Source organism: Coturnix japonica, chromosome Z (assembly GCF_054131305.1).
Source record: "Coturnix japonica strain WE chromosome Z, WE-NBRP24, whole genome shotgun sequence".
NCBI lineage: Eukaryota > Metazoa > Chordata > Aves > Galliformes > Phasianidae > Coturnix > Coturnix japonica.
In genome coordinates this window covers 12,458,043-12,479,700 of record NC_140702.1, presented here as the reverse complement: position 1 = coordinate 12,479,700, position 21,658 = coordinate 12,458,043, and the positions used below count along the sequence as shown (strand labels likewise).

Sequence of the window (21,658 nt, the reverse complement as noted above, 5' to 3'; positions counted from 1 at the left end):
AGAGTTTTCAAGTTGTAATATGCCTTCTCTTCACTGCAAGCCATCCAGGTTGTTTTTGCATGTTACCTCCTGTGAACAACGGTTGTGTATAGATTTCCAGAGCTAAAATTTTGGTTTGTAATATGTGGAATATGACCACACTGCCTACTTCATTTTATCTCCTTGTTCCTCTCATAAGACTGTTGCTCACCAGGACTCTGCTCACCTTTCTTTGAGAGGCTGTGGCCTGTTTGGAGACGTGCTGGGAGGAGACACTCCTGTGTCAGACCAGCCTCAGCTGTAAGCACCCATTCAACCCAGCACCTTTGTCTTCTCCCACAGTTTTTGCCAGAATCCTGAAGGCTCCTGAATCCCAAAACATCACCTTTGGCTCCATGGTGACACTGCGGTGCACAGCAGCAGGTGCTCCAGTCCCCACTGTCACCTGGCTGGAAAATGGGAAAGCTGTAAGTGCTGCTTTTCTGTCCCCAGTTCCTGTTTCTGCTTTTTGTAGTGCCTGCTGTTCAGTCACCCTGAGACAGTCTCATCTCCCCACTGCGCTGCTCAGTTCCATGAAATGCTCTGCCTTGTCTCCAGGTGTCGCATGGGTTAATTGGGTAGGATCTGGAATGCCAGAGATGAAGGATGCTTGAGATGCTTGCAAGCTCCTCCTGGGCCAGGGTGTCTAGGAGGATTTAATGATGAGTTTAAGTATTTGTACAGCCAGCTTTCCTGGCCTTTGTCCTAATGTGATGACAGTAACATGACAAAATGGCTTATTTGACAAAATAAGAAAAGCAGAGGCAGTTAAATAGAGCAAACTTGTTTTGAGGCATAATATTCTGCAAGTACCAGGACTTGAAAACCATCTGGTGTTCATAGGAATGTGATCTACGGATTATCCTGGACATCTAATGCAGGTGCCTCCTTTGCATTTACCCAATTTAGTGCCCGCCTATAAGCCATTGCAGTTCTTAGCTGGACTGAAGAGCCCCTTGACACCCAGCATAGCCCCCCAGGGGTGAAGATGCATGCCAGAAGCACAGCATCTCTCCAATAGGTTCAATGCTGGATTCCATCCAGCGCCCTTTCTGACATGGATTTCCTCCAGCTTTCTCTTGTTTGTAATGGCCATGCTATATATTCTCCGTGGTCTTCCAACAACTTTCATAAAGTTGTGTGGCCTGGAGCACAGTGCTGCAGAGGCAGCTGTGTACATACCAGTGATTTGCCTCTTCTTTTTCTCACTAATTCTTCTGGTCCCTGGCTGGCCATGGGCATTCCTGTTGGCATGCTTGTCCAACAGGACCAAAGGATCCTCTTGCAGAAATTTCTTACTTCAGGAGGCTACTTCTGTCCTGCTCCATACCTCTTCCTCTATTACAATATGTCATTAAGGAGCTGGGGCTATTCTGCAGGCTGTCTCATCTTCTTTATCTCCACTAACACTTCTTGTATCCTCCAGTCTTATATGGTTATTTTCCAAATTAAAGCTATTGTAATATAGCTGTATTATATTCTAAGCTATATTCTGTGCTCAGACTGGTAGGCCATTCCCTACCCTTGTGTCCATGCTCCATATTTCCATACTGGCCACTGCCATAACCTCTGGATTAACAATGCACATTATCCAAACCCTTTTTATTCACTCCTGCCAGTGACTACAAGGTCATGCTCCTGACTGTAGTTTTCAGAGCAGCTGAGGAAACAAGAAAGATGAGGTATTCACTGGTATCATTTCAGAAGGCTGATAAAAAGCAAGATGTCTAGGAGCTTCAAGGGCCTATATTTTAGGACAGCCAGTTCTTCACCTTTCTTGCTGTCAGGGGCTTCTTGTGGGAGGAGGACCCTGCTATGCCAAGCTCCCATTGGTGCATGACTCTTGTAGGGAGCTCTATGCTGGTTGATTGGCCACCTCTGGTGAAAGCATAGTTCCTGTTTTGTTCACTACATCATCTGACATGGAGCATTCTTTACTTCTTGAACCAAGCTGACCAAGCTGAGAAAAACAATCTCAGATGTCCATGGTTAAGTTTCCTGATGTGAGAGGCTTCTGCTGTGCAGATTCCCATGGAGGGTCCCAGGCTGGACCTGGGACTCTGAGGGAATCTGTAGAAGATCAGCAAATGGGATGAAGGCAGGGGAATTGTTTCAGATTACAGCAGATACTGCTCAGTGCTGGCTACGGCCTGGGAGGAAAAACTTGTAAAAATAAATCTGACCAGTGCTACAGTTAAAAAGAAACTCTTTAATCATGAAAAAAATATCCTGAGTTCTCATTCATATGAATTAACTTGACAGCATAATGCCAGAAAGTTTCCCTGCTCCCTGCTTTTGCAATGTGACCAGCCTGCCACGCATTTCTATTGCAAGATTTACAATATTTGTATTAGTCTTGTGATTTAGTCATTTCTTCCCCTCTAAATCTCCTTTCCATACATCTGAGTTGAACTGGAGTGGGACAGAACAAATGTATTACTTTCTGTGTTTTCTTTTTGGAGAGAAAACAATGTGCTTCCTGAAGAAAGATACAACACTGATGTTTTCCTTCTTGCTTTTCAGTTATTACCAGAAATAACTTTGGAAGCAGACACAGGTCCATTGAAACGTGTTTCCACTAGCTTCCAGAGTGATCAGATCAGTCTATCTCTCCTCTCTGCTAGATGTGTAGATAGAGCACTTTGCTCGGATAGATTCAGACACATGGCTTTCACTGTCCTTAGGGCCAGGACATACCAGAGGAGCCCATAGATGGCCACTTTTCCCTTTGATGCTTCCTACTGCAGAAGTACTGTTGAAGTGTGGACTAGGAGAAGTCTTGAACATTTGCTTTTGCCTGTGAAAGCTATGAACATAGCAAAATAATGCCAGCAGCTTCAGCTCTTTGCCATTTTCATCTGCTTGCTCCATCCTTCTTTGCAAAGCTTGTTGTGAAGTGGTGAATCTCTTTTTTTTTCTTTCTTTCTTGGTTTGCTTACTTGCCTTTGTTGGAAATGTCACTGCAGTGGGCTTTTCTTTCCTGTAGGTTTCTGCAGGGTCCATAGCAGAAAGTGTGAAGGACAGAGTGGTTGACTCCAGGCTGCAGGTGTACGTCACACGACCTGGCCTATTCACTTGCCTCGCCACCAACAAACACAGCAAAACCTTTGGTGCTGCCAAAGCTGCTGCAACAATCAGTGTTTCAGGTATGCTAGGAAGGAAGGAGTCATTAACAACTCACCCTTTCCTGCAGGCCTGGCTTTCCTACTGGGAAATGAGGTGGAGGAGGAGGGAAGGCCTTGGAGAGCTCATAGTTTGGATGGGGCTAAATTTGAGTACCAGTGCCTACCCTGCTGGGCTATTTCCTCATATATTCTTACACCCGGGAGATGGGCACAGCTGTCGCTTCCTGCATGCTTGGTGCTGTCTTGTACTTTGTGTCCCAGAAGCACTTGGTAAGTCCATCCATGCAGAGGAAGCCGTGGCTGCAGCCCAACTTTGGTGTCACCTAACAGCAAGGTGAAAATAGCTTTCCTCAGATCACAAGCTTCTCAGGGTCTTCATCTCTCCTACCACCCCATCTCTTGGTGGGAGAAAGAAAGGACGAGCAGGGGGAGCAGCTGCAGCCACCCGCCCTGTGAACACAAGACATGGTCTGGTGGTTATGTAGGGCCCAAAGATTAAGGCAGATTTCCTACCATGTAACTCTTAGCTACTACAGATGTGACAATGACACATCAGTGATGTCTTTCCCATCTGTTCTTTCTTCTGACTCATCGCCATCGCTGGGCCCGGTGCCTCCCTGACAGAGTGGAGGTAAGGATGGGTTTTATGGCTGCTTGGGGATCCTGTGGGTCAGGGAGGGAAACAGTGATGAACCAAGGGGATTTGGTGAATTTTGCTTAAAAGCAGTAGGTTTCTGGGTGCTATGCATGTGGGTGAGACTAGAGAGTCTCCAGAGGCCTCCAGAGGGAGGGCACACTAGGATTCTTTGAACAGAGCCTGGTGCTTCTGCACTGACCCACTAGTGGAGCACACATCACAGTTATGTGCCCACAACTTGACTAGTATTATAAATTTACAGGAAAAGTCTATCTGCATGTTAGGCTCCTGTCCACACAGAGCCAATAAGTGTATTTTTGTTCAGTGATCACTAGAGTAAGGCAAAAATCATTTAGATAGTTGTATAATAATACATATTATTATAATAAACATATTAATTATATTATTAAACATAATACTGACTTTGGTGTACTGATAAAAATGGGACTTTTCCAGGCTACAGCCCACCAAAGCCAGCAGGACCACTGTTCTGTGCATGCCTGTACCCTCTCTTGCCTTTCATGCATAGGAACATAGGAAGAATGTACCTTGCATGGGAGGCACATGGGCTGTCATCAGGACAGTGCGTGTGGTGTGCCCTTTGCCATAGGGGGGGCTGTTGTGAGGGAGCTGCCTAGCAGCAAAAAAGAAAAAAAAAAAAAAAAGAAAAAGATTAACATTGACCCCCAAACCAGTATGGCTAAACTACGGCCAGAGGGCATCACCTGCTGATTGCAAGATCTGCAAAGCAGAATTTGGGGCATCCTGTGTACTTTGTTACCCATGCAGGTCCCATTTTCCTAAGAAAAACAGCAACACCCCAGAGCATTGACAATGGGGGATTATTTGGACAGAGAAGTAAAAGGCAGGGTTACAAATAGCTCTGCTGGCTGCTCCAAATGGTTGGCATGTTGAGAATTGACCTCCCTGACCCCAGTTACACTGGTAGGGTGAGCAATGGGGACAGCTGCACTCCCAGCTCCCCCCACCCAGTTTCAGAGCAGGGAGGGTCATTTTCCCAGGTGTGCCCTAGGGGCAGTGCCCTCTGACCTGGGTGCATTCACAAACCCCTGCTGGCACCCTCCTCTCCATTCTGGTGCAGGGTTGTGGGTTTACCCTGTGTGTTTGCTCTTGTCCTTTGACAGCAAACTCTATAAGGGTGATGCAGGTTACTGCAGCACATACAGAGGCGAGGTGTGCAGTGCCATCCTGTCACGAAATGCTCTTGTTTTCTTCAACTCCTCCTATGCTGACCCCGAGGAGACCCAAGAGCTGCTTGCTCACAGTGCCTGGATGGAGCTGAAAACGGTGAGTCCGTTCTGCCAGCCTGCCGCAGAGTCCCTGCTGTGTAACTACATCTTCCAGGAGTGCAAGCCCTCGGGAGTGGGGCCTGCCCCAAAACCCATATGCAGGTAAAGAAACAACGTGTTCCTCTTCCACTTTTGTTCTGTGGGCATGTGGCTGGTTAGAGTCTGCCCAGTCATGCAGTAGCACTGTGCCCTCTGGATTGCTGTGTTTTTTCCTTTCTTCTCCCTTCTGCATGCACAGAGAGGGCCTGTTTCAGTGTTCAGGGGTGGGGTTCAGAGTGAATTCCAGGCCCCAGAGATCTGTGCTAAATCAGGCTTTTTGTGGCAGCTGTTGAAAAGATACATCCCTTTGAATGGCGTTGTTGATGTAAGTAATTAACATATTGCCATCAGTTAGATCTTGCTAGGTCAGTGTGTAGTCCTTACTATTATCAGAAATGTGCACATTCAGAATTCTGACTAAATATGGATGTGCAGCAGATGTGGTCAGGGCAGGACACTGATCATTCAGCACTTCCCATCACCACAGCAATGGAATTGAAAAAGACCACGCAGGAGACACTGTCAGTGTAACTGCACCCGCTGAACCAAACCTCCCCCCTGGCACACGTACCCTCTGATGGCCAGAGGAATGTGCAGCCAAACAGACCTGGCAAGGACCCACGGAGTCCAAAGCATCTCACGCAGCAGCTAATCCTGTGCTGACAGGTGCTTGTGTGGCACGTCCCAGGCACACAGGCTGTACAGACCAATGGGCAGCCCTCCCCATTGCGGTCTGTCCACTCCAGCAGCCACTGAGAAGAGCTTCCTCCTTCCTCTGTGCAGCAAGTTTTTAAGAAGCTTTCCTCAGCCCAGAATAAACCAGCTTTCTCCAAATTCTCTCCATAGGTCTTGCTTTTTTGCTGTCTGGTTGCCCTTTTCTCTGCATTTGGGCAGCTGACGTTCCTGCCTAAAAACAGCACTCAGCGCTTGTCCCTCATGGACCGTGTCCTAAAACAGATTATTCAGATCAGTGTTTATCAGGAGAGTGGCCCCCAGTTCTGGTGCCATGACTGAAATGCACGTCTTGCCTGCAGACACAGCAGGAACAGGGGCAGTGCTCCGACAGCTGGATGTGGGCCAGATGTGGTCTAGTGGCAATTATTTTTCCAGTTACGCAGGGACTTTTTGGGACAGTAAGTTTCTGGCACACTGTCTTTGCACTCAGGGACTTTCTGATCTCTTCTTCCACAACTCTGAGACAAAGGCACAGAGGAAAACACCAGCGTGGAGCCTGACAGTGCACCGTGTTCTCCACTTATTGCATGAGCTGCTCAGTGTTCCTCATGCAGAGCACTTGCAGTGTGTGTCCTAAGAAAGGAGCGTATTTGCAAATATCCACAAATGATCCTGCAGACAGGTGCTGAGGTTGCTTTTTGTTGTCTGACTCCTCCCCTCTGCCTTGATGTGCTGCCCTTTATCATTGTGCCCTTCAAGTACGCCATCTCCCTGCCTATTTTCAAGATGTGTGATAGTATTTATATCTGAGCCACACAAGCCTGGCCCATTTGTCAGTGAAGGACTTTGCATGGCACTCCACAGAGCATGTCAGTGAGGGCTGAGTAAGGCACTGGCTTCATTTCACCCTGCTCAAGGGTGGCCCAACAGGGATTAGAACTGGTGTGAATGAAGACTTGCCCTCCTGGGACACTGCTGGCTGGTGCAAATCACAGAAGGGCATTCAACTAGCAGGCAAAGCCTATGCAAATGTGTCTGAATACTAACAGATCTGTCTGGCATTGTCTTTCTTCAAATCCACTAGACAATTTGCAGATACATCTATTTGTTCTTTTCCTTTAAGAATTTTTCTCAGTGATTTTATTGTGAATTTAAATATGGCTTTCTTCATGACAGGAGCCCTGGGACAGTGTTCCTCTGGTTTCTGTTACCAGAGCCCATAGGTTGGACAAGTTTCCCCGAAGCCCTTGCCCCACGCTTTGATAGCTCAGACATCATCTGTCCTTCTGAATGGTTGAGACCTCAGAGGTCTCCTGAAAGCATTTTGCACAGACTTGGTCGCTTTCCAGTTATCTTATCTGCTTTCTACTGACAGCTTTATACCTCTCTGCTCAAACTGTCTAGACAACACCAGCTTTCAGCTGAACTGCATCAAGAGTAAAAATTTGATTGTCCCAGAGGCCGTAGAAATCACCTCGTTTTTGACAGACAGATTTCCCTTGGTATATTTTCATGCACTTTTGTATTTTGTACCATTTCTTCTCTCCTGTGTAATTTTTGTTGTGCATTTTGGTTTGGAAGCTGGTTAGCTAGAACGTACTGAGCAAGCCTTTTATAAATATAAACACTGGCAAAATGAGATGAAGTGAAACAGAAGAAAACAACATGGGAAAAACTTTACTTTCCATATATACAGATGCAAACTGATTAGGATAAGAGGTTTCCTACTTGAAAGGAAAAGCGATATTTCATCTCATAATTCTTGATTACTTCTGGCTCTTACCATGGGCTTTTCAGTGATATTAGGAGGAAGTCCCTCCATTTCCATTACAGTCAATGCTGATGTGAAGTGGTGGGGCACAATCTTATGCTGGGAAATCCTTCACTTTTGTCAGGTTCATGTGTTCTCTTTTCTTCAACAGCCCTCTGTGGGCTGCTGGCCCACCTGTCCTCCTTGGCTGCTCCTGGTCTTTGTCTCTCTGTCATGTTACATAAAACTTCTAATAATACTGTGAAGTAATCTTTGCATATGATCTCATCAAGCTCTTGCTGCTGGGAATTAAGTGCTATAACAATGGCATGATCTCAGCTGCAGGAGGCTGACTGCTCCTCCCTCTGGCTGCCTTGTGCTCCCCTAGAAGCAGCCATGGGGCTGAGGACTACCTCCCTCTAAAGAGGCAGTGGAAAGACTTGCAGAGGTCTTTGTCTTGCAGGCCTTTGGCTTTTTGCAGCTGCACTTCACACACAAGGCTTGTTCAAGGATGCTCTGTCTTCAGGAGTGAAGGCAGTTAATGCAATCCAGGTCCCTCTGTGTCAGACAGTGCCTCAGATGCCAGGTTTTCTCATTTCCTTAACTAATCTGAACTTTTTATTTTTTATTATTTTTTAAAAACTTCACAAGGTCATTCCTGTTCCAATTGTTGTTTAACATAAAAAACGACATCTATATATTGCACCATCTTCCTGCGCTCTGGCTCTGATGGAAGTGAGGAAGGAATTAACCAGATGTGGATAAAAACAAGAGCAAGGCAGCTGGGTTTTCTATAGCTTCAGCCTGCAGATGTGAAGAGCTTCCACCTCCATTGCAAAAGATCTGCCACCCTGGAAGAATATCCAGAGGCCTCCATCCTTCTGGTGCTGCAGAAGATTTGCAGTGATGGTGTTTGTCATTGAAGATCACGACCTTCCACTCTTGCCAGAGCTGTTGGTAGTAATGAAATTGCATCAGCCAGCCAGGTGGTGAATTTGGCTGAAGCCTTCAGCATGGGTGCCAGCAGTGTATTCCTGCATAACTGTGTCATTCTGTGTTGGTCAGGAAGGACATGCATCTTCAAAGGACAGCAGCTGAGTTCAGCAAAAAATCATCTCTGTACATTACCTCAAAGCTGGTTGTGCAACTCAGGCTCTCAAGAATGAGTGAATAAATAAACGAATCTCTGACAAATTAACTAATACAACAAACAGTCAAACTTTCCAGTATGGCACAGTTTCATTTATGTTTTATTTATTTTTTTTTTTCTAGAGCAGATATTACTGCCTTGGCCTTCTTCACAAAACAGCTTCAGATCTAAGGAACATTTAAACATACACAGTATGGCTTGCCAGTGAATATTTAAATTGTTAGGGAGGCAATACTTTAGGTAAGAGGCAGTTTGGTCTCTTATTTCACCTGGCATCGCACAGAAGTTGCTGCAGATAGGCAGATAAAAAAGGGGAGAGAAAGGCAGAGAAAAGAAGGTAATTGGGTGGCTGGTTCTGTGAGACTGAAAACGTAGGCAAATATTTAGCTTAGAAAAGATTAAGATTTGCAGCTCACCTCTTGTTTTGAACAGATGGCATGTTTGTATAAAATTTATGAACAACAGGTGAGATTTTCAGGATGTATCAGAAATGCTAAGATAACTCCCAGACACGCTGTTTGTTATTAGAAGACAGCAGTAAACGTCTGGGAAACGATGGGAAGAAACTCCTCACAGTCTGTGATGTGTGTTGTGTCTTGAGCATAACCCTGCTTCGTTAAAAATGTAGCTTTGTGGGTTTCCTAAAGGAAGCTATTACATTTTATGCAGTTTCCTTTATGGTTTATGAGCCAGACAGACTGGCTTAAGGAAGCACAGCCCCACTAATGGTTTTCTGTCAGCCTGAATAACCCCTGCACACCACCGCTAGGTGCAGCAGCTGTTATCAAGCCATTGACCGCTGTATTTCACTGTTTTTTGCAAAATAATGTAGAGAGAATTGCCTTGCTGTAAAGGATCTCTACTGCTTTAAGGAATGGCTCTCAATGGAGGAAAACTCTCAGCGTGGGATTTACAAGCCGGGGCTGATGCTGCTCGCTCTTCCCGAGTGCAACAGGCTGCCCAGCCTGCACCAGGACCCCAGTGCCTGCACCCATATCCCTTTCTTTGGTAAGGAGCTGTGCTGCCTATCATCTGCAGAGCTGCTTTCTTGGTGAGGAGGGTATGGTGACACCCATGACTTGCAGCCAAAGTGAAGGCCTGACAGCCTCTCAGTAGCTGTTCAGAGGTCAGATGTGGTGTGCGAAGTGGGAACCATCCTGCCTGTGCCTCTGCAGTTAGCACCTGGCTGTGTCACAACCCATCCTTACACCTTGTCTTGTCTTTTCACAGATTTTAAGGAGAATATAACCAGTAAGTAGACTTCTCCAGGATCTTCAAGAGGGTGGGCACGGCATTTTTGTTGAAGATGCAGCTTGAACAGCATTTAATAGTGTTTTGTACTGGTCTTTGCTGGCTTGATTCAGGCTGTTGCCAGAGGATGACTGAACTCTCACAGCTAAGGCATAGGGAAACATATTTCCAGCTGCACAGGTTTTAGGGAGAGCGTGGGCTGGTAGTTGTTGAAGGTGATGAGAGAATGATGGTGCTTTTAGATCTCCTCCAGTTGCTACACTGCCTTTCTACCCACTCTTTCTTTTTTGCTGCATCTGGCACTTTGGAGACTGCTGTCAGGGCAGTCCCACCCTTACATGCTGTCGCTGATGTGGTTACTGACATAGAATCACAAAACCACAGACTGGCTGAGTTGGAGGGGATCTTGAAGCCCACCCAGCCCTGAGCTCCTGCTGTAGGCAACACTGCCACCCAGCATGTCAGGTTAGAACGTGGACCATCCAACCTGGCCTGGAGTACCTCCAGGGATGGGGCACCCGCAGCTTCTCCAGGCAACATATGCCAGTGCCACTTCCAGCTGCCTCCAGCTGTCCCTGGAGCCATTTCTCTAATGTCCTTCCAAAACTACCCACACATCCCAGCCATCTCTAGCTGAGACTTCTGCTAGTTCCATGCTTTCAGTGGGGAACAGAGTTTGAGGAGGGTGCCAGGAGCACATAGCAGTTTCAGGCTCTCCTTCTTCAGCATGTCCACCTATGGGACACTCGTATCTTTCAGCCCCTCGAGGGCACAGTGATGCTTCCCTTTGCCCCCCAACCCTCTCCACTTTGCTCCTCAAAGGTGTCACGCTGATGTCACATTCAGTGCAAAAAGGCTTCTTTTCACGTCAGATACTAGTTCAGATGGATTTCAGGTATTGCTCTCCCTGCCTTTTAATGGTTGACATTGAAAACATTGGGTTCAGGCCCACAGCTGTGTTTTAAGGCAGTTCATCAAAATTTTATACTTCTGCAGCGCTACAGACACTTCAGACAGCTTATGTACCAGCTAAAGAAGCTCAAATTACATTTTACCTTGGATTTGTGATGAGCCAAGCGTTGTCATGGGGTCTGAAGCCATTTCTAAACTGAGGGTTTCAACCTTATGTTTGAAGTCTGCTTACAGTAAACCCGGTGATGCTCTGCTACCCATGGGTACAGCCTGGCACCTATAGGTGTACAGAAAACTGAGGTTCCATTACAGCAATCATGTGTGGAATAGGTGATGCAAGAGGAAAAGAGCAGGCAGCCATTGTGAGGTGCTGAAGAACTGCAGTTTTCACTGGTCTTTACTGAAGTGCTCAGGTGCTCTAAACAAAGATCTCATTAGAACTGCAGCCCTGCAAAAAATTAATCAATCATCAATGTTTCTCCTACAGGAGAAACAGGACAATCTGCTTGAGTGAATTTAAATGTGTAGCTTGTGTCTCAAGCTGGATCAAACCTCATGCAAACCTTTAATGAAGAGGAAAAACTTAAAAAAATCTTTGTTGTAGAATGAGACAGGTTTTTTCCTGTGTTAGTCTATTTATTTATTTATTTATTTTGAGCTGCAACTTCAATATAGTTTAAAATAAACTATGACAACACTGTTTGCTGACTTACTAATTGATTTAATAAGGTTAATAATGCAGCATCTAACAAGAAGACCCTAATGCACGTCATCAACCAGAACGCTAATCCATGGTCAGCAGTTTCCGTACAATTAGCTAGCAAATGCTACATGTGTCAGGCTGCATCTCCTCTGTTGTCCCTCTTACTTCCTGGATTATGCCAGCATGCATTAAATTCTCCTCTGAGGATAAGTGATGCCCACATTTATGTTTTGGGAACTTATTCTGGGAGTGAAAATCTTCCCTAGATTTCCCGCTGACGTTTTCTGTAGCCATAGTAAGCTTTCCATATGTTACGTCAATGGCACGTTCTTCATTACGAATAATTGTGCTTTGTGCTGATACCATTGCTTCAGATCTGTAGCTCCCTTTAGTTTGTGGTTTCTATGCATGCTGGGAGCCACAGGTACATCTTGAGAGAAAGACCCATCCCCATAGAATAGATACCATCTTCTGATTTTGTTTGCATTACAGCATCGTTATCACTAGGAACAAGAAAACCAAATGAAGAGACACCAAATCTTCCTCCTCCATCTTATTCCTCCACATACTCCATGAATGTCATCATCTCAATCATCTCCAGCTTTGCTCTAATCGTGATTCTTGGCATTATCACCGTTGTTTGCTGCCGTCACCGAAAGCAGTGGAAAAACAAGAAAAGGTAAAGCTCGGGACTCAGTCCAAGGCAATAAATACTGCTCTGAAACAGAATTTGCCTGTTTCCGGGTCTTGCAAATTCCTGCAGGAGGGAGAATCCCATCGCCACTCTGGTGCAAGTTCTGAAGAGTCCCTCTTTGGAAAGTAGCCTAATGGCTTTTTAGGGAAATGATGTGAGGCTGCTGCAAGGTTCTTTCAGCAGCCCTGCTGTACTTCTCTTTCCCATCATGGAAGAATCCAACCCCAAGGTACAGATGTAGATCAGGAGCCATGCACATTGACCAACAACTGCTCTGTTGTTTCAGAGAGTCAGAAACTCCGACACTCACCACTCTGCCCTCTGAACTCCTCCTGGACCGGCTGCACCCTAATCCCATGTACCAGCGGATGCCTCTTCTCCTTAATCCCAAACTACTCAGCTTGGAGTATCCCAGGAACAATATCGAATATGTGAGAGATATTGGGGAAGGAGCATTTGGGAGAGTTTTCCAAGCAAGGTAAGACATCCATGTGTGAGTCCTCTCCGTATGGGGGTACCTGGAAGAAATAAGCAGTTGACCATCTGCTTGTCTGGACACCAGAAATCCTTTATTCATTTACCCTAACCAAAATTAGTAGAAGACTCAAACAATTAATCTCAAGCTTGCGTAATTGTTTCTTGTGGCTACTTCTTCCCACTGATATTTGTTAATATAATGCCACAAATGAACCTCCTTGTTCTCTCTAGTAGGTACTGTGTCATACTCACACACCAAAGCCTGGTGTAAAAGCTTAGCTAAATTTATAATGCTTAATTTTTTCCAACAGTACTGGCTGTGGCATGTGACCTATTGTGAAATGCCTGCATATCCCAGTGTTTGCAAATTGACAGTGTGTATCGGCGTGCTCCTTTACAAAGTCATCATTGGCCAGTACGTACCACAGAGGGCAATGTGTCATGATGCAGTTAGATCCTGATCCAGTTTCCATTTGATTCAGTGGCAAAACTAAACTAAACAAAAAATCCCCTAAAACTCCAGCCTACTTGATCCAACATCCTTTTTGTGTGCGTGTGCATCTTACTTACTCAGTCTTTATTCTTGGAATTCATGGCCATTGTTGCCTGTTTTAAATTTAAGGCATAAGACGAGGTCCCAGATCTGTTAAACCTCATGGGAGGTGAGGTCACGTATTTCTTCATATGTGAAACATGTTTCATTGAAAACCCGGAGTTGAACCCAATCCTGCTCAGACTGGGGTGAATGGAAGGCATCTTGTTGTGCTTGACAGATTCCATAATGCCTGCAGGACAACCTTTGGCTGATCTGCTCTTAGAAAATCCCCTTCTAAATTCCTGAAATAAGATAGACAAACTGCCCAGTTCCAGTTTTGCTCAGGGTGAATCTTTGTCCTCTGGGGCTAATGACTCCAGGATGTAGCTGACTCTGTCACTGCACTGTCTAGAGCAGTGTATGACCAAAGGCACCAGGGACTATCAGAACCATGACCTGCCTGGTGGAACTGCTCCCAGTAACTTCCAAGCTGAAGGACTCTTTGTGCAGAAAGCAGACATAGGTGCAGATACTTTCAGCATTTATAGTTATGCTGTGGACATATCCACTAGGATATGAGTTATGGGCAAGTTAAATCATTGTTAGAGTGGAGAAAACAATTTCAATAGATGATCTTTTTTTTCCATGTGAAGAGATATGGAAGAAACGCAGGCATACTTTAATATAGAGCAAGCTAAAAATAACAAAAATTTAAAGGACAGACAGTGGGAAAACTGCAGATGCTTGGCCTGTGATTGATTGTTAGCCTGCATGGTTGAGCTGAATGCATCTGAACTGGAGCCGAGAACAAAGCAGTGAGGACTGTGTCACAGCTGCTGCCTGGGTGCAGAGCAGTCCTTGTTCTGGCCGTGACACAGTGTTGAGAATGCCCCATCATTTGCAGCCTTCTCCTGGATGTGACAGCAGGGCATGCGTTATATTCTTGGGGCAAATTTTAGCCCATGGTGTTTCTATGTGCAGCTCTCAGACCAGCAGAGGCTGATGTACTGACATCCAGCAGCATCGGTTGCGCATCCCTCCAGGTCACGAGGTCCATCATGACACAAACCTTTACCTTGCCATCGCAGATGAATAAAATGTACTTGTCCACATGTGTTAAGTGGACATCTCGAGCTAAGTTTAGCAGCCTTCTTACTTCTGGTCTCATATTTCTCCCGCTCCTGTAAACACAGCTCTGCATGCAGTGCCAGTGATGCCTTTGCCAGTTGGCTTGCTGTGAGGCCTGATTCAGTGTTTACTTACTCCTGGGTCAAGCAACATGTTAGGACAGGAAGTGTCTGGCTATCATTTACTCGCTCCTCCTGAAAGGCTGCAATGTCCATTGAGGGCTCCTACACACTGAAGGGGTTGAGGAAGTAACCAGTTTCCTTAATCTTTAAAACAAAATGTGGGACTCAGTGCAGGTCCATCCTGACTAGGCCTCATTTGGAGACAAGGCTGCCCCAAAGACCAGGATTGGGTCAGGGTCAGGGTGGCAAGATCCCTCTTTCACAGATCTCTTTATGTTCTTTTATGTTCAAAGTGTGTTTATCTGCTGTTTCAAATGTAGATGAGAAACAGCATAGGTGTTAGTTTAAGAAACCCAAAGAAACAATGCACATGTACCTCCATCCCTTCGTGATCACAACATTTTTTCAGTACTGAGGGGCTCAACTTTGGCAGCTGCCTGCCAGGACTGCGCACAGAGCATTTCTCCCTGTACAGTGCATTTTCTGTGGCTCTGTAAAAACAGCAAAAGCTCTGTGCAGCTTAACCTCACTTAAATCACATTCAGATGAGTGTACACTACAGGATTTCATTGGAGAGCAGGCGTATGGGTGAACTTCAGTCTTTTGCCCAGGGTGAGCTTCTTTCTGCAAAGCATGCAATATTAAGCTGTTGTGCTGTTCTCGTAGCCAGTGATGAGAGGAAATCTACTATGAGGCTGCTTGGAAGAGATAAATGCCCTCCTGTTTCTCCTTTTAACTGCTCTGCTGATTTCTTCAGAGCATTGCTGATGACTTTCTCAGGTGCTGCGATTAGGCAGCAGTGGGTGCATTAAAAGACATCTCCTCTCCTGCTATACTGGAACCTTGACAGCCAGCACAGGGTAATAAAGTAGGACATTTTGCTATAGCAGAGGCAGTAGTAGACAAATGTGGAACCAGCTCCTCCGTTCTGGCATGCCGGATCTCCTTGTCCAAGCCCTTCAGCTGTGGTCCAGCTGCCTGTGAGATTCCTCTCTAGATGGGCATCCTGCCATCTTCTGACATTTGACATTTACAGCATCTGAGTGCATCTGTTGCAACTACCATATGTCTGGAGTAGACGACAAGGAAACTGGAAGTTTGCTTTGGAAATCTGAACCTCCACTTGTGACTACTGAGCAGTAAAGTAACCTGGCATTTGAGCAATGGGAAGGCAGTCAGGCAGGAGCACAAGTTGTAAATGGGTGCCACTGTTCATGAGCTTTAGCTGCCCTTAAGGAGCATGCCTTAACTGCAGGACTCAGGGAAGAGGAGGCATGGGCAACAAAATGCATATCTGAAGCTTGACCCACATCTGAAGCACGGAAAGTTGCCATGCTTTGGGAGCACTACCCCCGGATCTTTGGCAAGCATGCTTAACTAAACTTGTTGAGGGTAGACTGACTTGTGGATAGTGAAACAAAATGAGCCTGTGATTGCTTGGAGTCAAGAAACTCCATTTCCTCCAGATTAGTAGCTTAAAGCTGAAGATTCACACAGTGAATTGGTACTTGAGCTTGTTCTTGACAGGGGATATTTGTGCATTCTTCCTTCTTACTTGGCAACTATTTTTACAGCACTTGCAGGAGCATTACTAATTGTCAGACCTCAGCTCCATTCCATTAAATGGAACCAAAATTAGCGAATGGGCTTCAAGCTTGTTAAATTAGAGGTGTACCTCTCTGTCTATCCCCTGTTGAATTTTGAGTCGGTGCTTCACCATTTTATACCAGGAACAGCCTGTGTTTCACATATGTGCAACTCTGATCGATGCTTCCTTCTCTTCCAGGGCCCCAGGACTGCTGCCATACGAATCTTTCACAATGGTGGCAGTGAAAATGCTGAAAGAGGAAGCATCTGCGGACATGCAGGCCGACTTCCAGAGGGAGGCAGCCCTCATGGCTGAATTTGACAATCCAAACATCGTCAAGCTCTTAGGTATCTGAACAAGGTGTCCGTGTATGGGGCACTTCTGCAAATCTACTGCAGTTTTGCTAGGGGCATAGGGCTGAACCTGTATGCATGACCAGTGCTGAGTGACGATGGACTGTTCTATTTGAGAAAATAGCTTGTTCAGAAGGGGTGAGCTTTGCTATGAGTCACTGCATGCTCTGCTAGATTCTTCACCAGAACAAGTCTGGAAATGGCCTTAAGCAGCTGCCTTAGCAGGACAGCACCTTGTAACAAAGACTCCTCACCCTGTGCTAGAGCCTGCTGCTGACCATCTTGCTGCTTAGATCTGCTTCCAGCTTCGTATCACTGGGGCAGATGTCTAACAGGGAAGACACGGGCTTCCTGGAGCTGCAGTTTATTTTGTGGGTCCTTAAGAAAAAAAACAAGCACGTCTTGTTAGTTTTATGGATCCCACTTACTACTGACATGTCTGAACATTCACCAGCATTAGAAAAACAAAGTGAAGCAAACAAACAAAAATTCTAACCACAATGACAATCTTTTCCTTCCCCTCCCTTCACAGCTAAAACAAAACTAAGTTTTCTTGGGCTTTTTAGAAAGACTTGGTTCCACAACTTGGCTAATAGGTCATTCCTCTTCAAAGAAAGCTGTCAGCTGGAGTTTATTTCAGCAAATCTTTAGTTTCTGACTGAAGTGGATGCTGCTCACTGCCATCACCTGGCAGTCCCACCCAGGGTTGCTATAGGCAGACCTGATCCCCATGAACATGCACTGGAGATCCTAATTTATTTCTGTAGGAAATTCCACAAAATCTGGAAGTGCATAAACCCCAGGTCTGGGAAAACTGGGTTGACATAAGCACTTTCTCAACAGAAGAGAACGGCAGGAAATGCCCCAATCTCAAGTAAACACTGTGTTTATTGTCAACACATTGTAGGTCAGGCAAAGTCAAAGGTACAGGAACAAACCTGTCTCACATTCAGGGGCTGTGGGGAGAGCAGACACGTTTTAGAGCACAACGTAGACTACAAAGCCCTCACATACTCTCCTCATGCTTTTCAGATCCTGATTTTATCACACTGGAAGCAGCTATCTGTTCTTTTCTCAAAGATCCACATGTTAGATCATCAACATGAACTTCAGATTTCACAATAAGCCGGGTCACCAATTGCTAAATGAATGCCCCTAAGGAAGCAAAACACATACACTTCAAATGCTGGCTTTTGCTGCTTGACAAGTTAAATAGCAGGCACATAAGGCTTTTTGCCTATCTCTCTAACTGGCTTTATGATACTGTGCTCTCTGTAAATCTGGTTAAGAAATTTGTGAATTTAAATGATAAACTGATAAGCTTTGCACACACAATACTAATACAGTACAGACTCTCCTATTTCAAAATTTTCGTGTAAAATATGTATGTTAGGTACATCTAATTGGTGTGTCTGACCTGAAACACATGAGTAGATCATTAGAAAACATTGGGTGAATGCTTCTCTACAAACCAGCATGATGCAGCTGAGTCACTGTTGCACTGTGGGAGGAGAGTCCACAGCTCGTGCTGCACCCTGATAAAGCTGGTGTAGAACCAAGCACGTGCCCACTGGTAGTGCTGAGTTAGTTACTTGGCAGTGTCTCTCACAACACTTGGATTTAGATTGCTGTTGAAGGATCTTCAAAGACACAGAGAAACATGATGATATTTGATGGTATTTGCATGTTTCACATTTTCCTCTGTCCCCACACACATTCTTGGGAATCTCTGCTTTGTGTTAAATATTTTTGGATATTTTTCAGTCTTGCTGTAGCAGAAACTTCTTTCTTTACAAATGGCCTGAATGGTGCATCTATCTTTTTCCAGGTGTGTGTGCTGTTGGGAAACCCATGTGCCTGCTGTTTGAGTACATGGCCTATGGTGATCTCAATGAGTACCTGCGCGACCGCTCGCCCCGCAACCTCTGCAGCCTGGTGCAGGGTGGCCTGGAGGCACGGGCCTGCCTCCCCAATCCACTGGCACTATGCTGCACCAGCCAGCTTTGCATTGCCAAGCAGGTGGCTGCAGGAATGGCCTACCTCTCTGAGCGCAAGTTTGTTCATCGGGACTTGGCCACCAGGAACTGCCTGGTGGGGGAGAACATGGTGGTCAAAATCGCTGACTTCGGCCTCTCAAGGAACATGTATTCAGCTGATTACTACAAAGCCAATGAGAATGATGCCATTCCCATCCGCTGGATGCCCCCTGAATCCATTTTTTACAACCGCTACACCACAGAATCTGATGTGTGGGCCTATGGAGTGGTGCTGTGGGAGATCTTCTCCTACGGCATGCAGCCCTACTATGGGATGGCTCATGAAGAGGTCATTTACTATGTGAGGGATGGGAACATCCTGTCCTGCCCGGACAATTGTCCTCTGGAGCTCTACAACCTGATGCGTCTCTGCTGGAGCAAGCTGCCAGCTGACCGGCCAAGCTTTGCCAGTATCCACCGCATCCTGGAGCGCATGTATGAGAGGGCTGTGGCCTCCCCACAGGTCTGAGGGGTGCGGTGAGGAGGCTCTCATGTCTACCTGCCTGCAGACTCCTGAGCTCAAAGCTCTGATTTAGTGGGAGGAGAAACACCTTGTTCCTCTACCAAGCAAGGGGTGTGGACTGCACCCTCACCCCTCCTTGAGGTGGACTGTACCTCCCAAATTATGGGGATAGCTCCCAGCCACCAAGCTGGTGCTCCTTGGGTTGGTTGGCGAGCTGGCTGTGTTAGCTCAGGACCTGCTTTAGACATTTCCAGGAGCACAGAGTTCCCCAGGCAAAGCAGACCAACCTCCTCCTGGGGTAACTTCCCTTCCCAGCAGTTTTATCCCTGTTCTTCTGCATTTATGCACTTGGCTTTTAACTTTCTGTTCCCTTCCTTATATGTTTTCAACTACTACCTGTAAGAAAAAAAAAAAAAAAAAAAAGAGAGAGAGAGAGAAAAAAAGATTGCAGAAATCAATCCTGTTTTGGATTTTGCTTACCATTTTATTTTTGCATGCTCACTTCTTTCTAGAGAGGAAAGATATTGCTGAGGGCATAGTCCATTGATTTTTTAACTCCCTTTTTCTGTTTGTTGCTCATGGACACAACACAAAGTCAAATCAGGAGCCCGCAGGACCACCGGCTGTAGCCAGTATGTCATGTTAAACAAAATCCTGTCCTAAGATTTATCTTCAAAAGAGAGAATTCCACACTGAGGGTCATTTGATTTTTGCTCAGATCTCACCAAAAGTCCTGTATATAGTAGCCAGTCTTCTCACCCTGTTCTACAACAAAGCCATTGGTTGTTAATGAACAAATTCATCCTAAAGGCTCAATCCTGCACCCATCTGGTCTCTTTATTTCCCTATGCCTGCAGTACAGTGCCTGCCATGTGGAGATCAGGGAGAAGCATAGATTCGTAGACTCACAGAATCACCAAAGTCAGAGAAGACCTCCAGTGTCATCCAGTCCAACTCCTGACCTACCACCAATATTTCCCAATTAAACCATAGTCCTTAGCACAACATCTAAGTGTGACTTTAACAAATCTAGGGACAGTGACTCAATTGCTTCCCTGGGCAGCCTATACCAGCACCAGACTCTCCTACAATATACAGAGGGATAATCACTTCCTCACTCCTGTTCTCATCACTATTTCCGATACAAGCCAGGATGCCACTAGCCTTCTTAGCCATCTGGGCACACTGCTGGCTCATGTTCATGCAAGTGTTGACCAACACTCCAGGTCCATTTCTTCCACACAGCCTTCCAGCCACTCTGTCTCAAGCCTGCAGCATTGCTTGGGGTTATTGTGGACAAAGTGCCAGGACCCAGCACTTGATCTTGTTGAACTTGATCTTGTTGAGCATCATCCCCCTGGTCTCAGCTCAGCAATCCAGCCTGTCCACATCCCTTTGTAGGGCCTTCCTACCCTCAGGCAGACTGTCACTTCCTCCCAGCTTGTCCACAGACTTACTGAAGGTGCACTCAGTCCCCTTGTCCAGGTCACCAATAAAGATGTTAAACAGGGCAGGCCTCAATACTGACCACTGGGGCACACCACTCATTACTGGGTTACAGCTGGATTTATCTTCATTCACCACCACTCCCTGGGACCAGCCCTCCAGCCAGTTCTTTACCCAGCAAAGAATGTACCTGTCTAAGCCACAGGTTGTCAGCTTCGCCGGGAGAACACTGTGGAAGACAATGTCAAAGGCTTTGACAAAGTCTGGGTAGACTACACCAACAGCTTTCCTGTCATCCACTGGGCTTGGTTACTTTTATTCCATTTGGTTACTATTATTCCACTGGTAGGCTCCAGCTGTGTCAGGAAGCTGTCTTCCACATATTTTAGAAATCTCCTAGAATGCTTCTTCTGTGCTGTCCTGTATTTCCAGCACAGATCAAGGACAGTGTAGTCTCCCATGAGAACAAGGGCTGGTGATCATGCCGATTCTGCCAGCTGCTTGTAGAATGTCCATCTTGTTGGCCCTCCCCCTGATCCTTGCCTATAGACACTAAAGCTTATCATTCCCAGCCTCCAGCATTATGACACTGAAACTCTCTCTAACATAGAGACTGATATTTAAATTGTAACACATATATCACCACCAGAGAAAAACAGACTCCTCTGAGGACACATTTTACTGTCTGCTTCTTTGGGCATTGAGGAGTAATTATTCCAGCCTCACTGCTAACAGAAGTATGGTCAGCAATGGGGATGAACATTCTCCCCACTGAACATGAGCACAAGTGAGTGTGTGGCTGGCATAGCATCTGTAACTGAGACACCTTGGCTGAGCTCACTCAGTGAACAGCAATGGAGAGCAGCTGTCCACAGCGCTGCCTGAAGCAGCCTTGGTTCCTGAGAGGTAAGTTCAGAAAGTTCTGCCAACCATTACGCAATTCAAAACTGGAAAACACGTGCCTTCCATGGGGTTGGCCATTCTCTTTAGAGAGAATAGGATCAGGCCTTGGACTAGAGAATGGTGGTGTGAATTCTGCACAAGTATGGCAGGGAAAACAGCACATCCTCCCTACATGGAAGATGTTCTACACCAAGAAAAGGTAGAAAGAAGATGTTGGTGTGAAGTGTTTGCCACCTGTTAGTCTGAGCAGACACACTTGCATTTTGAAACAAAACCGTTTTTGTTGCAGTTCCCTGGCCAAACTTTCCTCTCGGTGACAATCTGTGCAGCCAGTGTGGGCCTG

General features: G+C 45.9%; 1 protein-coding gene across 5 annotated transcripts in view; it reads left to right on the top strand.

Moving 5' to 3' along the window:
- The window catches only part of MUSK (muscle associated receptor tyrosine kinase), a 39,782-nt gene extending 20,358 nt beyond the window's left edge, over positions 1-19,424 (top strand). The window contains exons 6-15 of one of the 5 annotated variants that reach the window (XM_015849892.3): positions 322-446; positions 3,005-3,164; positions 3,768-3,774; positions 4,926-5,192; positions 9,537-9,712; positions 9,935-9,955; positions 12,063-12,249; positions 12,551-12,742; positions 16,313-16,461; positions 18,296-19,424. In XM_015849892.3, the coding sequence (XP_015705378.1) occupies positions 322-446; positions 3,005-3,164; positions 3,768-3,774; positions 4,926-5,192; positions 9,537-9,712; positions 9,935-9,955; positions 12,063-12,249; positions 12,551-12,742; positions 16,313-16,461; positions 18,296-18,972 (1,961 nt within the window). In that variant the 3' untranslated portion in view covers positions 18,973-19,424. Of the gene's footprint in view, positions 1-321; positions 447-3,004; positions 3,165-3,767; positions 3,775-4,641; positions 5,193-9,536; positions 9,713-9,934; positions 9,956-12,062; positions 12,250-12,550; positions 12,743-16,312; positions 16,462-18,295 lie in introns of those variants that run through there. The other 4 variants (XM_085530194.1, XM_085530193.1, XM_085530191.1 and 1 more) reach the window with 4 other exon arrangements.
- Positions 19,425-21,658: the final 2,234 nt, after the last annotated feature.